Below are 13,594 nucleotides of genomic sequence, written 5' to 3' on the forward strand. Positions count from 1 at the left end.
TAGTATAGCATCTTCGTAGGCAGGGGCTGGTGGGGTGTGATCCATGTCTGCCTCATATAGCGCTGCAATAAGTCCTGTCGCATAACTATGTTCCTCTCACTGTGTGAGAACTGCATATGTGGAGTATTAAGATCATACTGAAGGGGTGGTAAGTGATCTATGCCCCACCCACACTGGGTCACTAGCTGTATCATCTATGCATACCATGATCATGTGTCACCAGCCTCAGCTAACTGTCTGGATGCCTCAAAAGTTCTACGTGACAATCTATCCGCAGCCATGGCTCGCACTCGATGAATACAGCAAACCACTTGGAAGAGAGCCTCTACTAGCATGGGTGGTGCAGCAAACTCTGCTCTGACAATGTCATGTGGTACATGTGGTTTGCTGTGAATCATCCATGAGAGCATCAGTACCTGGGGTCTCTCGATCTGTGTCCAAGAGGAGGCCGAGAGTCCGAGTGCCCATACTGCCACTGCGTACATCAGTGCAGGTGTGACCAGAGTGTCAAATAGCCACCCCTTCATGCAGGGCTCCTGAAAGTGTGCCTGGTGGCACTATCGCTCAAGCATGGCCAGGGCAACATATCCTCATGTCAATCTGTCTTTGGTTGCTCATGCCATAGAGAAGCGTCCTGCTGTACTAGCAAATGTAATCCCCAGGTATACATATGAGTCCACCACCTCAACCTGGCCTTCTACAAGAGTGAAGATCGCCTGTCGTCGGATCTGCCCCGATGTATGGAATATCATAACCTTGGTTTTCCCAAGGTTCACTGTCAGACCTCTCTGTGTACAGAAATCATCTAAAGCCTGTAGATGTAGCTGTAGTCCCTCCTAAGACTCAGACACTAGAATGATGTCATCAACATATAGCATAATGTGGATGGGTGTACCTAAGATGTCGATCCCGCCGCCTCCTCCGCGTAGAATGAAATCAGCCACCTCATCGATGTAGAGCCCAAAGAGAGTAGGGGAGAGTGGGCATCCTTGCTTCACACCAATGGTGCTAGCAATGGTCTCAGATAAGCCTCCTGGGCATCGTACCCGTCCCAGTACCATCTCATATAATGCATAGATGCCCCATGTCATCTCTGTGGGTATCCCCAATGATTGAAGTCGCTGGAAGAGTCGCTCTCGTGGCACTGTATCAAAGGCTTTGCAGAAATCCACAAAGCAGCAGTAAAGCCTCCTCTTCCACGCCTTCGCCTGATCAATCAAGCAACACAGAGTGAAGATGTGGTCGAGGCCCATCTAAAGCCTGCCTGGCCAGGAGCGCGTAGCCCCTCGCTCTCCACATATGTACTCAGCTCTGCCTCCAGCACTGCTCCATATAGTTTGGCCAGTGTGTGGCCAATCATGATCGTCCTATAGTTGCCAGTGTGTGCCATAGAGAAGGGATAGGGAACTTTGCACAATACACCACACTAAGCAAGAAACAGACCCTGCCCCCTTTCAGGAATTTATTTAGGAACAATCCATAGGCTTATCAAGCCAGGATCAATACAACAATGAGTACAAAGCAAACAAATATGCCGATATCCAAGTCAAGGCACGAGATCTTTGATACCAAGCACACCACAGGGATAACCCACAAGAATCCAAATCCAAATCCAAGTCCAAGTCCAAATCAATGTTGCCATGCATTTCTGAAACGGCAGGTATGAAATGGGTTTCATACGTTTTGAAACGTTTCATAAAAGGTAAGAAGCGGGTACAAAAAGGTTTCATACAAAATAGAAAAAGCATGTATATTTTTAACTTGAAATATACAAAAGAAATAACTATTGACATAACTTATAAGAGACCACATTGAATTCATTTCAATAAAAATAAAATACATGTAAGATATGATGATATCACAAATCACATGGATGATGACTAAACAAAAATCAAAAGGATCACCACGTGGGTGATGAGTCGTGACTCAAAATCTAAGATCAAAATAAATAACATGTCCAAATAAAATGATGTTGGCAGCTGCTAGCTGCATCCTCATCCTCATCCTCATCCTCATCTACATCCTCATGCTCATCCTCATCTGCATCTTCTACCTCTCCAGCCTCATTCTCAGGGTCACTGCCGGTAGCCGAGTCCTCAAATGCCTCATCCTCTAGAGATGCAGGTGCACCACTAGTACTAGCCTCTCGAGAAAATCGTGTAGTGCGAGCCGGAGCTATGATCTCCTCATAGAGCATAGAATAGATGTCTCTCTCCTCCTGAGGAATGTCCGAAATCTCCTTGCACTTCATGATATCAACCTTATCTGGATTCACTTGGCGAGGCTCAATGGGAGATTGCAATGACAAAAGACAAGCCTCTCCAATTGTGCTCTGGAGAGTCTGTTTCTCTTTTTCGTGTGAAAAAAAGCCCATGTACTCCAGTTCCTCTCACAAGGCCCTGAACTGCAATCCTGGGGAGAGAACTCTCAATGCAATCTATCTCTACATTGTACAAAAAAGAATGTTAAGTTAGAGTCAAAAAGAGAGTAGCATTTGAATGTAGATTTTGAAAGAATAAGAGACAAAGATACAAGATTCAAGAATCAAGAACCTTACCAAGTTAGGTGTCCCAATACCGCATTTCTCCCACCAAGACACTGGCTCCAACTGTGTCTCCCTGAGCAATGCAGTTTGGTATCTCCTCAATTCCAGATGTAATGACGCGAACAAAATTTCCATCGGAGTCGGGCCAAAAATAGCAACTCTCCTAAATTTTAGGAGTGTGGTCCTTTGTATTCTAGGATAATCCCCCATTCCCAAATCTTGTACTTTCCAAATATTTAAACATCCTGGAGTCCACCAGACCCCTTTCAGACTGGGAAATGTCCAGGCTGGTGACAAACTTTCTGACCACTGGCTTTCCTCTTTTTCTCACAGAACAAAACACCATCTGTTTCGGTTGCACTCTTCCATCTCTGGTGAATCCTCCAATACAGGCTTCTCTAGGAGTAGTCCCGTATATGGTTTCAATAAACTGACATGGAAGGCATTATGTATCCTCCAATGATCTAAAAAGGTCCATGTACCTATTATTCTCATTTCCTGACTTTGGCAATCCAAAGATAAAATCCATAGCAATACTCTCCCATAGAACATTCAATGGGTGTAATAATCCTGCTAGCTTTTGTCGATCAAACTTGACCTTCTAACAAACCAAACATTCTCGAACATATGGCCCAATGTCCGTTCTCATGCTAGGCCAACAAGAGTAGCTCTATAAAGCTTGAGTTGTAGTTGAGATGCCTCTATGCCCCATGTACGGTGGACCATGGCATTCTTCGATCATTTTTGGCCTCAAATCCTTTCTCACATAAACGGACTTGCATCATGAGAAAACCCTCTTTAATGACATAAATAGTCACTAAGTCACCAAATCTCTATTCTACAATCTGGTCCAAATATCATTGAAATCCTCATCGATAGCATAAAGATCTTTCATCGAAGTAAAATCCATACGATATCCCATAGAAACCGCACGGCTCATGGGTCTCTGAGATAATGCATCCGCTATCTTGTTGTCTTCAACTTTTATAGGCCACAGCATGGCTCTCATGGTTCAAGACTACTCCAATGCAATCTCTTGAGGCATCACGTTCAACCACAAACGGTTTTTATAAATCTAGAATAATCAACACTAATCCTTTGCTAGCATAAAGTTTCAATGCTTCAAAGGATTCTGTTTTAGCTTTGGTCAACAAAGATCCTGTGGATTTCTTTGTCAAAACTTGCAATGAACTAGCTTCCACTGCAAACCTCTTGATGAACTTCCTGGCATGATATCAATCTGGATGATCTTCCAATCTCTATATCTTCTTGCTTTGGCTTGTCGGGACAATTTGCAGCCGAGTGTCCCTTCTTTCCACATTGGCAACACTTCCCTTCTTTGGCATATTCTTGATGTTCCTTGTGGAACAATTTTCTTTGAAAGAGTGGAGGTTTGTCCCCACTCATATGCTTCTTCTCTTGAGGCTCGGTTGCAGGTGTCTGTAGGTGTCTATTTCTATCAATGTGAGCCTCTTCCTAAAGACTTCCATGCATGCTCTGCTTTGATGATGAGAGGTTTCTCCCATTCAAGATCCCTATTCACCAATTGTTATTCCCATCATTTACTCCAATTCTTTGGCCTCCTCTCTAGGTGATGGTCCCACTCAAATACCAGTTCATCTTAGTTAAGGGCTTTCTCCTCCTTTCTTCAACAAGGGTGGCTGTTATGGTTAAGCTCGGCAGACAGCTCTCTCCTTTCCAATGACCTTGGTCTACTAATCTTCAGTTTTACCCTTTCTTTCTTCACCTCATCAATCCAGGTTGTCTCTGCTACTTTCCACATTTCTTCCACTAATACCTTCAAAGTGTTTGGCATTCCCCTCCTTTCTCAAACCACCACTTTATTTCACCTTCACCAACTTCACCTTCTGTTTCTCCCACCAGTTTTTGCTGGTCTTCTTTAACCAGATTAAGTAATCCTTCTTTGGTGTCTTCTTAGAGCTTGGCTTTATCTTCCTTGGAGATGTGTTTTACAAACATGTTTTGTCCTCTTGGGGTTTCTCCAAGCTCATCTGTAAAGATATGTCCTCTTAACTCCTTGTCCATCACTTAAGTACAGTAAGAAAGGGAGATCAGTAAATGAAACATTGGATCTAAAATATCACTGACCGACATTCCAAATGTACAAATACACTCTGTAAATCTCTCAAAAAAAAACATTCTGTAAACTTCTAAGAACATGCAAAGCATGATCTTTCATCATGTACATGCCCCACTTCCCGAACACATGCACACATGATTGTAAACCATGCATATCCACATGGTGAAATCCTGGATCCATATGTGTCTACTGATTGGCACCATCCACTAAAAACAACTTGCCCCGACTAAAGAATACAATGGTTTCAATCTACATAAAGGCACATACAGGAGAGAAGAGATCAATACAACTCAAAACCAATAAAACCATTTACATCCACTTGAATTATCAAATGTTTGAGCACTGGAACACCAACCTGAACAGAAATTATAGCAGGATCATTATGTATTGGTGGAGGAGGAGATGTTTTCACTTGCAAATCCTGAAAAGGTTTAAAAAGCAATCAGACTGTCAATTCATGGATTACTCAGCAGCTTGTTACTACCTTGAAAACACTCCATAATTCTTGATGGGGAAAGACTGACCTTGATGTCTGTCCCTCGAAAAATAATGAAGTCGTAAACCTTGTCACTAGCCGGAATCTGAGGCCCATTTTTTTTCCTACCTTCTGTTCCAAATGAGCAGACTGCAAGAACAATAGAAAGACCATTACAAGTTGTTGGAAGCAATGAGCACTGACCAAGGGGGTGGATAGCTATGACTTCAACATTAGACGAGTAATTTCTACTTCAAAAGTTGTAAGAACACAAAAAGACCTCACTAGAACATCTACTCCTAGCCAAAATTGGAATGGTTCAAAATAAACCACCAGTTTCCTCGCACTCTTCAAAATTACTCTAAGTGCACACTCTTTGCGTGTGACGCCACATGCATATCTTTAGCCTTTAAAACACGTGAAAATAGCAAGGTTTGAGAGCTGCCACTTGGACCTTGGGAGCTCAAAGCTGGTCCTTGGCAACTAGCCCAAAACAAGTGACATATAAATTCAAGATTCATATTCCACATGTGCTCTTGAACAAGCCATTGGCCAAAGTCTGAAAAAAGTGTTGAAAAAACTTTGAAAAAATGTTTCAAACGTTTTGTATGGGTACTCTAAAGTATGAAACACTTTTTTTGGCAAGTACGTTGCATCCATCCAAAGGGGATTTTCTCCAATGATATGAAAGCAAAAGCTAATGGCGCCAGCTTCCCATGCACACAAGCTCAATTTGGAGCACGAAAATTTCTATTTCGAGGTGTCATTTTCTATTGGAGGGGATGCACGCTATTTTGTAATGGAAGCAATGGAGAGCTATGGAAGCTTGAGGGCAAACATGGCTATGGCATTTGATGAACAAAGAGAAGTAAGGGAGAAAAAGAGAGTTAGAGAAAGGCAATGCTTTTATAGTCTTAAAGCCTCTCTTGTATGACATCATTGCTTAAGTCATTACAGGTATAAAATCTAGATATTTCAATGAACCACTAAGAGTAGGTTCACACACATATACACATGTAGCCCTTTTAGAGGTTGTTCACAAACCTTTATCCTTTTGTACTTCGATAAGGCTTGTTCTCCAACAACACCCCTCAAGTGTTTTCCTGGTACACACTTCATTTGAATAAATCTATGCCTATGACATAGTTTCTCTAGTAGTTGTGTTTGGTTCTATCCTTGGAGTAGAGTAAAATGGTAGTCAAGCCACCTTCTGTGTAGTAGACCTTTAAAAGGCCCATGAGTCTTCATACTCTGCAAAGTTTGCATCTTCTTTACAGGTTTCGTCTTCCTATGTGACATTGACCTCTGCTTTCTTGTGAAAGCTCTTCTTCTCATTGTGGTTGTTTATGTTTGCAAGGCTTCTTTGAATAGCAATCCTCTACATGATTGTTCCTACCACAAAGGGAACACTTTATACCTTTGAAGTTCCTCTTTGTGAAGAAGTTGTCCCTCTCCACTTTGTTCATAATCTTTCTTGAAGAATGCTATGATTCCTTCCAAGGTAAGATGTTCAGTGTGGTGATGACGTTTCCATAAAGCTCTTCTCGCATTGACTTTATGAGAAGTACAAGGGTCACATCATCTTCAACTTGTACCTATAGACCTATAAGCTGGTTTATTAAGGACTTCATTCTGTTCACATGAGCATCAAAGCTCTCATGTGGTTGCATCATAAGACCATAGAACTCTATCTACAAAGAATCTTTGCCGGAGCCCCAAAAAGTTTGTCTAGCTTCTCATAGGCTTCTTTGGAGGTTGGGAGATCTGCAACACGATGTATAGAATTACCACAGAGGCCAAGGGCTACGAGGCCAAAGGCTCTCTAATCTCTAAGCTTCCATGCTTTGTGAGCATAGTCGCAATAAAACGAAATGTTTCGTAAACGTTTCATACGAATGAAACGCGTTTCATTCGTATCCACTTGGGGACTATACGATTTAAGCATTTTTTACCCAGATTCTTTAGTTTTAACTTGAAAACATGTTTTAATGTGTAAATGATGCATGTTTAATATTGTTTTGCAAGGCAAGCAACATATTTTTTACATATTATATATAAAATTTGGGACCTCTAACCCCCCTGTTTTGTATGAAACGTTTTTGAAACGTCTGGGATTTGAAAGAAACGTTTATGAAACGCGTTTCATGAAACGCCTGGCGACTATGTTTGTGAGCTACATACATCTTCATTCTCAGGCATTTTCCTGCCCCTTCAATGTCAGGCCAATGGCCCTCCCTCATGAGACTAAACTTCAGCATAGTCTGCCGAGTGTGGAAACTTTTCCCATTGAATTTCTCAATGAAAATATGGGAAGCCATGATATGCTATGAATCTTGGAAGGTCTTAACAGAGGAGAGTTTCCAATGCAAGTGTCTAATCCCTTCCAAATAATGTCCGGAAAAATTTAGGGTTTCCAAACAAGGGGGTTTTGATCATGATGCTTTAGCATGCTATAGCTACACTTCAATGCTAGATTTGCACCCTTAATTTTGAAAAATGATAAAGTAATTAGATTTAATCACTCTAATGAAGCAAGGTTTGCTAAAAATGAAAAAGCCCCAAATTGATTTTTTTTTAACTTTCTTCATTGATTTCTTGTGTCCAATAGTTGACGTGGACTTGCTGTTTGGCGGTGGACATCAACTAAGATACATCATTGTGATGAAGGAGGTAGATCAAGTTTTCAATTGTCATCTTGATGCGATAAGCACGGATCTGCTAGCTCATTCATCATCAGCCTTTGTGAGTAGGGTCGGTGCGTGGAGGTCAAGCTACTGCAGTGTTGAACACTGCTGTCATAATCCAGAAATTCTTTCTCGAAATTTCAAAGCATTGTGAAGGAGAAATTTGTTACACAACCCGTGAACTGAGAGACAACAACTTCCATGATGCAAACGCGAGATTCCTCATGACTGAGAGTGAGACAATATGATGTTGTGCAATTTGGCTTTTGTAGTATAAAATTGTACCTCTAAAAAGAGGAAAATCAACGCTCTGATGAGTGCGACTGGTATTTGAAGAAGGATAACGTGACAATTGTAGTGGTAATCAACATGTTTAAGAGAGGAAAGTAGGGCATTCAACAAGTTGGGGATTAAGAATACTTGACTTGAACTTACACACAAACTCAAACAAAGCCAAGAGCTAAATCTGTGACACACCTCACCTACGATACAAGTACACCACTAGTAAAAGCAAGATAAGTGCGCAAGTGATCGCCTAGGCTTCCAGCCAACGCAAGTGCCACATGGGCAGTCGCCCATTTGACGACAAGCCAATAGCTAACAAAAGAGCCGACCACCAATAGAATTCAAGGACGGTAGAATTAATGGACAACTCCTATGGGATAGGAATTCCTGTGGGACAAAAACTATTCAGCTCTGGTGATTGGGAATCATTGTGATATCATTGTTTGATTTGTATCATTGCATAAACTTGGATTGTGTAACATCCACCCACACACTTAGGTGCTATGTGATACACTAGTTCATCATCCATGCTACATTTGTACATCAATAGAACCTTTGTAGGGTCACCCCATTGTGAACCCTAGTCTAGGAACACGTTAGCCACGAGCTACGTAGGTCACATCTGAAGCCTTAGGGGTCAGTATGTGTCACTTAACTCACTTGGAGAAAAGAGCATTTAGGTCATCTTAGGATAGATTTGTAGAAGCATTAGATATCATCAGAGTTACCAACAAACGGGAATGGGAGAACGTTTGGACCCCCGAAACGGAAACGTTTCGGGGGATGGGGGAAACAGGGAAACCCCACATCCTATATTCACTTTTGATTATTATTTTTTATGAAATTATAGATGTACAAAACATAATATACTCAAAGAACTCCAAAATGGACAAGTGAATCAAATTATCAATAATACATGATAAATCAAAACTACATAGTACAATGATCAATCATGGGAATGACAGGTTTGCATATGTGGCATCATCGATAGAATCTGCATCAACTGGATCTCCCTCTGCCTTGGAACTACCAACTGAGTATGAGACCCGAAGCCAATGAAGCGCTCCTCCATGAACTCCCCAGAAACCTTGTTAAGCAAACGCAAGTTTGCATTAACAAAGACTAGATCATTCGCCTTTGCTATGCCAAGGCAATTTCTCTTCTTTGACGCTATGTGACCAAATGAGCTCCACAAGAGCTCACCAGGAGAGGAACAAGCCCCCAGGCTAAGAATGCGAATGGCCAACTCCAGGGTGTCAACCATAGTTGTCACGGTACGAAAATACGATACCGTATAGGAATTTTTGGTACGATATGAAATTTTCGGATACCATACGATAAAATACGGTTTTTATTTTTTACACTTACAACCTATGGAGCTTCAAGCTTGAATGTGAGGGAAGGTTGGGAGGGGAGGAGTCTACAGTGCTTAAGGAACCAGAACATGGATATGTGTCTCTCCCAATTGGATCTCCCGATTGTCTCCAAAAAAGAACTTGGATGGGTAATGCAATACCAAAGGTCTCCCAGTGTAGCGTTTATGACAAAGGGACCGTCCTTGCACAAATACGAGCAGTGCATCTAAGGTGATAGGTTTAGGGACTCCTCTCTAGATCAAAATGGCCATGTCCAAATCTTCTCCCTCGTACATAACTTGAGAATCTAACTGTCTAGCCTACCTATACCAAGGATCTCCAAGTGATGTAGCAAGATTCTCTCATCCTACCAATCAAGTGTACACTTCCAGTCTACCTCGCCAGATTTTTTAGGTCTCTCAACAACCCCATATGGAATATTGAGTGGACATGAAAGTTGCGAGGTGTTGCGAGCATTTGGGATCTTCGTTAAGCAGGCTTTCTATATTTTTTTAAAGCATTTGGAATTTTTTTTTCAAGGGAAAAAAATGAAAAAAATATAATAAAATAAAAAGTTAAAAAAAAATCTCGTACCGTACGATATCGTGCCGTATCGTACAGTACAAACCGTACGGTGCGAACCCATTCGTACCGGTACGAGAAACAACTATGGTGTCACCTCCATAATCCTCCCACCATAAAGCTGATCCAACTATAAACCTGTCTGTCAAGGCATCTACATATGAAAATAGGCCCATTTTGTTCCTGTAGAAGCCCAACTGAGTTTTGATGGTTCTCCTCTGAGTCTAGTCTGACACCAATCTCTCGAGAGTGTTCTCCCACCCCATGGCCACCTCTCCATCAGTCTCCTGCCCCTTGCCCTAAAACTTTGGATCCAATACAAATGTTGCTGCTTGCAAATGTGAATGGTAACTATCCCACCGTGACTGGCATAGCTCCCTCAAGTCCTCAGACCTATCAGCAGCATCTGGCTCAATCTCCCTAAAGTGCTCCACCATCTTCTCCAATCCCTCATATACCTTGCCAATATGAGGGAGAAGATGGTGGAGCACTTTAGGGATTTTAATCCACACCCATATCCAAATTACGATATTCCGGTTGGCCTAGGGACGTAATGTCTACGCCCGAAATGACCGCGTGCTACAAGCTAAATGAAAGGAAGATTGACCAATACATTCTTATGCATGGCATACTTGAATGTCTGGAACTGTTTTCACGTGGAATGTTTTACTGCCTACGCGTCTAGTTTACGGGCAAGGGACACCATCTTGTGAACTATGCACGTGAATCTGTATTCTGACCTTGCTTGTGGGCTGTAGAGAGGTGGTAGGTGTGACCTTAAACTCTTTGTTTAAGCTTACTTGTATTTAGCTCATTGTGCTACTTTGCAGATCCACACTTTCTTAAAGTACAGTCGTGCAACTTTGGGCGTCCACACTTCATTAAAGATTGGGCGGACAGGTTATAAGTGAGTTTGGGCACTTACTGGATGGCGGCAGTCCAAATTCTTCTCTCAAAAACAGAAAAATTCAGCGGTAATAGCTTTCACAAGTTCTCTTCACCTACTCTACATCCACGTGCTTCACCAATAAGGTCTTCTATGACTCGGCCTGGCACACACATGCCTCTATATGGATGCCAGTGGAGCATAGCTGCTTGTGACGAGACACTGGGGATTGGGAAGTGCGGTTCTTCGCCACAAAAGCTGTGGAATCAACCTCTACTTCGACAAAATGTTTTCATTGCATGGAATTGAAAATCTGCCATGTGATGCCCATGAAGCTTGTATCTTGAGGAATCCTTCATAATACAAACATATTACAAGAGGGGTTGGCCCTTTCCGGCCCTATTGCAATGTCATTTAAATTTCAGCATTGATATCTCATTTGGTTTTGTGCCATTTCATCTCGTTTATTAGTATTAATAGTTTAAGTGTGTGACAAGATTGTGCTCAACCCTATTTGGGGGCAATTACATTGGTATCAGAGCCTAGGATCTTTCTCCTTTCTGTGTGGAAGATGACCCTATCTTGCATACACTAACTGTTAGTGCTTTTAAACATTATGGCAAGCCATACAAGTAGTGGAGTGAATGTATACTCAAGAAGGCAAGCCTGTGGAGAACAAGTTGTCAAAGATGTACACCATGGAACCCACGCAAATGATGAACACTATGCTGAAAATGTATCTCATGCATTCCATGGTGATTATGCACATGAGGACAGCCGTCCCGTAGTAAAGGGAAAGACCATGGTGATTGTGTACAGGAACAATTCCAAGGGTGGAGCAAAGGCATGATCATCCTCTGAAGAAGACCTTTGCTATGTTAAGGGATAGGCATTGCAAGCAAGGGGACAATGTTAAATAATAGTGATTAATGTGCGAATAAAGAAGTGCTAGGTGGTTGAGTAAACTAGCACTAAATGTAGACCTTAAATAAAGTGGTTCCAATGTGTATGAACAACCGCTAGTATGTACAAGTCTCTTGTGTGGGAACAACCTCTTAAGAGGAATATGTGGTGGCATCATATTTGGAATATGAGGTGGCATCATACTGTGGAATCATATTTAGCATATGTGGTGGTATCACATCTAGCATATGCTTTAGAATATGTAATGAGGTTGTAGCATGTGCCAAGCTAGGACCGTGTGAAACAACGAAGCCTTTCTTTAAACCTGAATTTAGTGAGTCTTTAGCAATCCTTTAAAATAGCATTACATGAATCTGAAAAAGATGATGTAGAGACGACACCAGATGGGGTCCCGAATTACCCACTTAAGGGCCCCCCCTTCCAAGCAAGAGTATTTACTTTATTTCTTCTTCAGGAGAACTGTATACAAGTTGAACTATGTCCACAAAACTGAGTGGACAAACTGACTGACTGACTGCCAAACGCAAGGACAAAGCGACCAAACGCTGGGCAAAATTGTGCATAAGCTGTAGGCGGCTCTGAAGCTATCTTCGAGAGAGAATGTCGCCATTTGGTCTCTCATCTGTCTCGACCAGTGTTTTATACACTAGGTGGTACCAAGGTGTGAACGGGGATCTTTCCACAAAAGAAAGCGGGAGTGTTAACCGGCAAGGTTTTGGCCTGGAAGATGGCATGGGATTTTCATCATTAAAGTGATGAGTTAGTGTTCTCATACACTATTAGCAAAGGGGCGGACATATTAGTATTTGGGCATGGCTCAAAAAGTCAATAAAAGCCAAGCGCCTACCTTTTATGAGGTATTTTTATAATCTAGACTCTAAAGATGGCAAGTTGGGTCATTTATAGAGTGATTGGCTATATAAAGCACAAATTTTGATATTTTTATGAGAGGGACTTTTAGCTAAGGGAAAAGCAAGCACATGCTGAAAATAGAGGAGGTTGACTCTATGAAAAGGGGGAGAAGGGATGCGCAAAAAGGTATGGGGAGGAGAGGACAGCTGTGCGACTCTCTGGTTTTGCTGACCGTACAGGACCTTCATCTACAGACGACACCTTCTCTTAGTTCTCTCTCTACCGGCAGTCATACAGGGGGCCTACAGTAATCGGGCAGCCTCTTTATCTACTGGCGGGCAGCCTCTTTTTTTCTCCACAGCAGCCGGGCAGCCCCTTTATCTACAGGCGGGTAGCCCCTTTTTCTCCACAGCAGTCGGGCAGCCTCTTTTCTCTGCAGACAGGCAGCCTTTTCTTCTTGTTTCGCTGGCAATATAGCATACTGTCCTGCCCTTTTCCTCTTGCACAGGCCTTATACAGAGTACAGCAGCTTAATCTCTTCCTGCACAGGCCGTACAAAGGAGCAGCAGTCATACAGCACTCCAGCCCATCCATACAACGGTTGTACAGAGATTCCACCAGCGGTACAGCAAACCCTTTCTTTGGTGCAAGCCGTACAGGTGCTGTGAGAACAGACCGTGTGCAGCAGCCATACAGTGGTACAGTTCACGATCACACCTGTGGATCCCAAGGGTTGGTTTGGGGCCTGCTCTTAGAGGTTTCTCTTTGTTGACTGTTGGTCAACCTTTTGGGAGCTGAGTTGTTTTCTCTAAAGATCTAGTGTTTGTTCACACCCGCACCTTGGTTTGGTTGTAAACCTTTTATTCATCGGAACAAAGCAGTTTCTACGGGGGGCCGGCTTTTCC

At 42.3% G+C, this 13,594-nt stretch overlaps 2 protein-coding genes across 4 annotated transcripts in view; both read right to left on the reverse strand.

The window, feature by feature from the left end:
• The window catches only part of LOC147637038 (protein decapping 5-like), a 36,004-nt gene that overhangs the window by 5,535 nt on the left and 16,875 nt on the right, over positions 1 to 13,594 (reverse strand). For all 3 annotated transcript variants that reach the window (XM_086800653.1, XM_086800652.1, XM_086800654.1), the window contains exons 2-3: positions 5,171 to 5,271; positions 5,002 to 5,067 (exon numbers count right to left, since the gene is read on the reverse strand). In XM_086800653.1, coding sequence (XP_086656779.1) covers positions 5,002 to 5,067; positions 5,171 to 5,271 — 167 coding nt within the window. The remainder of the gene's footprint in view (positions 1 to 5,001; positions 5,068 to 5,170; positions 5,272 to 13,594) is intronic.
• LOC147637039 (uncharacterized) lies at positions 1,793 to 2,682 on the reverse strand. The gene is made up of 2 exons (XM_086800655.1): positions 2,558 to 2,682; positions 1,793 to 2,443 (listed from the first exon to the last, which is right to left on the reverse strand). Exon 2 carries the CDS (start codon positions 2,372 to 2,374, stop codon positions 1,940 to 1,942), a length of 435 nt encoding a protein of 144 aa, XP_086656781.1. The 5' UTR covers positions 2,375 to 2,443; positions 2,558 to 2,682; the 3' UTR covers positions 1,793 to 1,939.

The sequence above is a fragment of the Cibotium barometz genome, chromosome 7, assembly GCF_041138505.1.
Source record: "Cibotium barometz isolate CiBa-2024 chromosome 7, ASM4113850v1, whole genome shotgun sequence".
Taxonomy (NCBI): domain Eukaryota; kingdom Viridiplantae; phylum Streptophyta; class Polypodiopsida; order Cyatheales; family Cibotiaceae; genus Cibotium; species Cibotium barometz.

What these genes read in the sequence shown, in the direction of transcription:
- LOC147637039 (XM_086800655.1), bottom strand. Translation starts at nt 2,374, where the DNA reads ATGGGCTTTTTTTCACACGAAAAAGAGAAACAGACTCTCCAGAGCACA.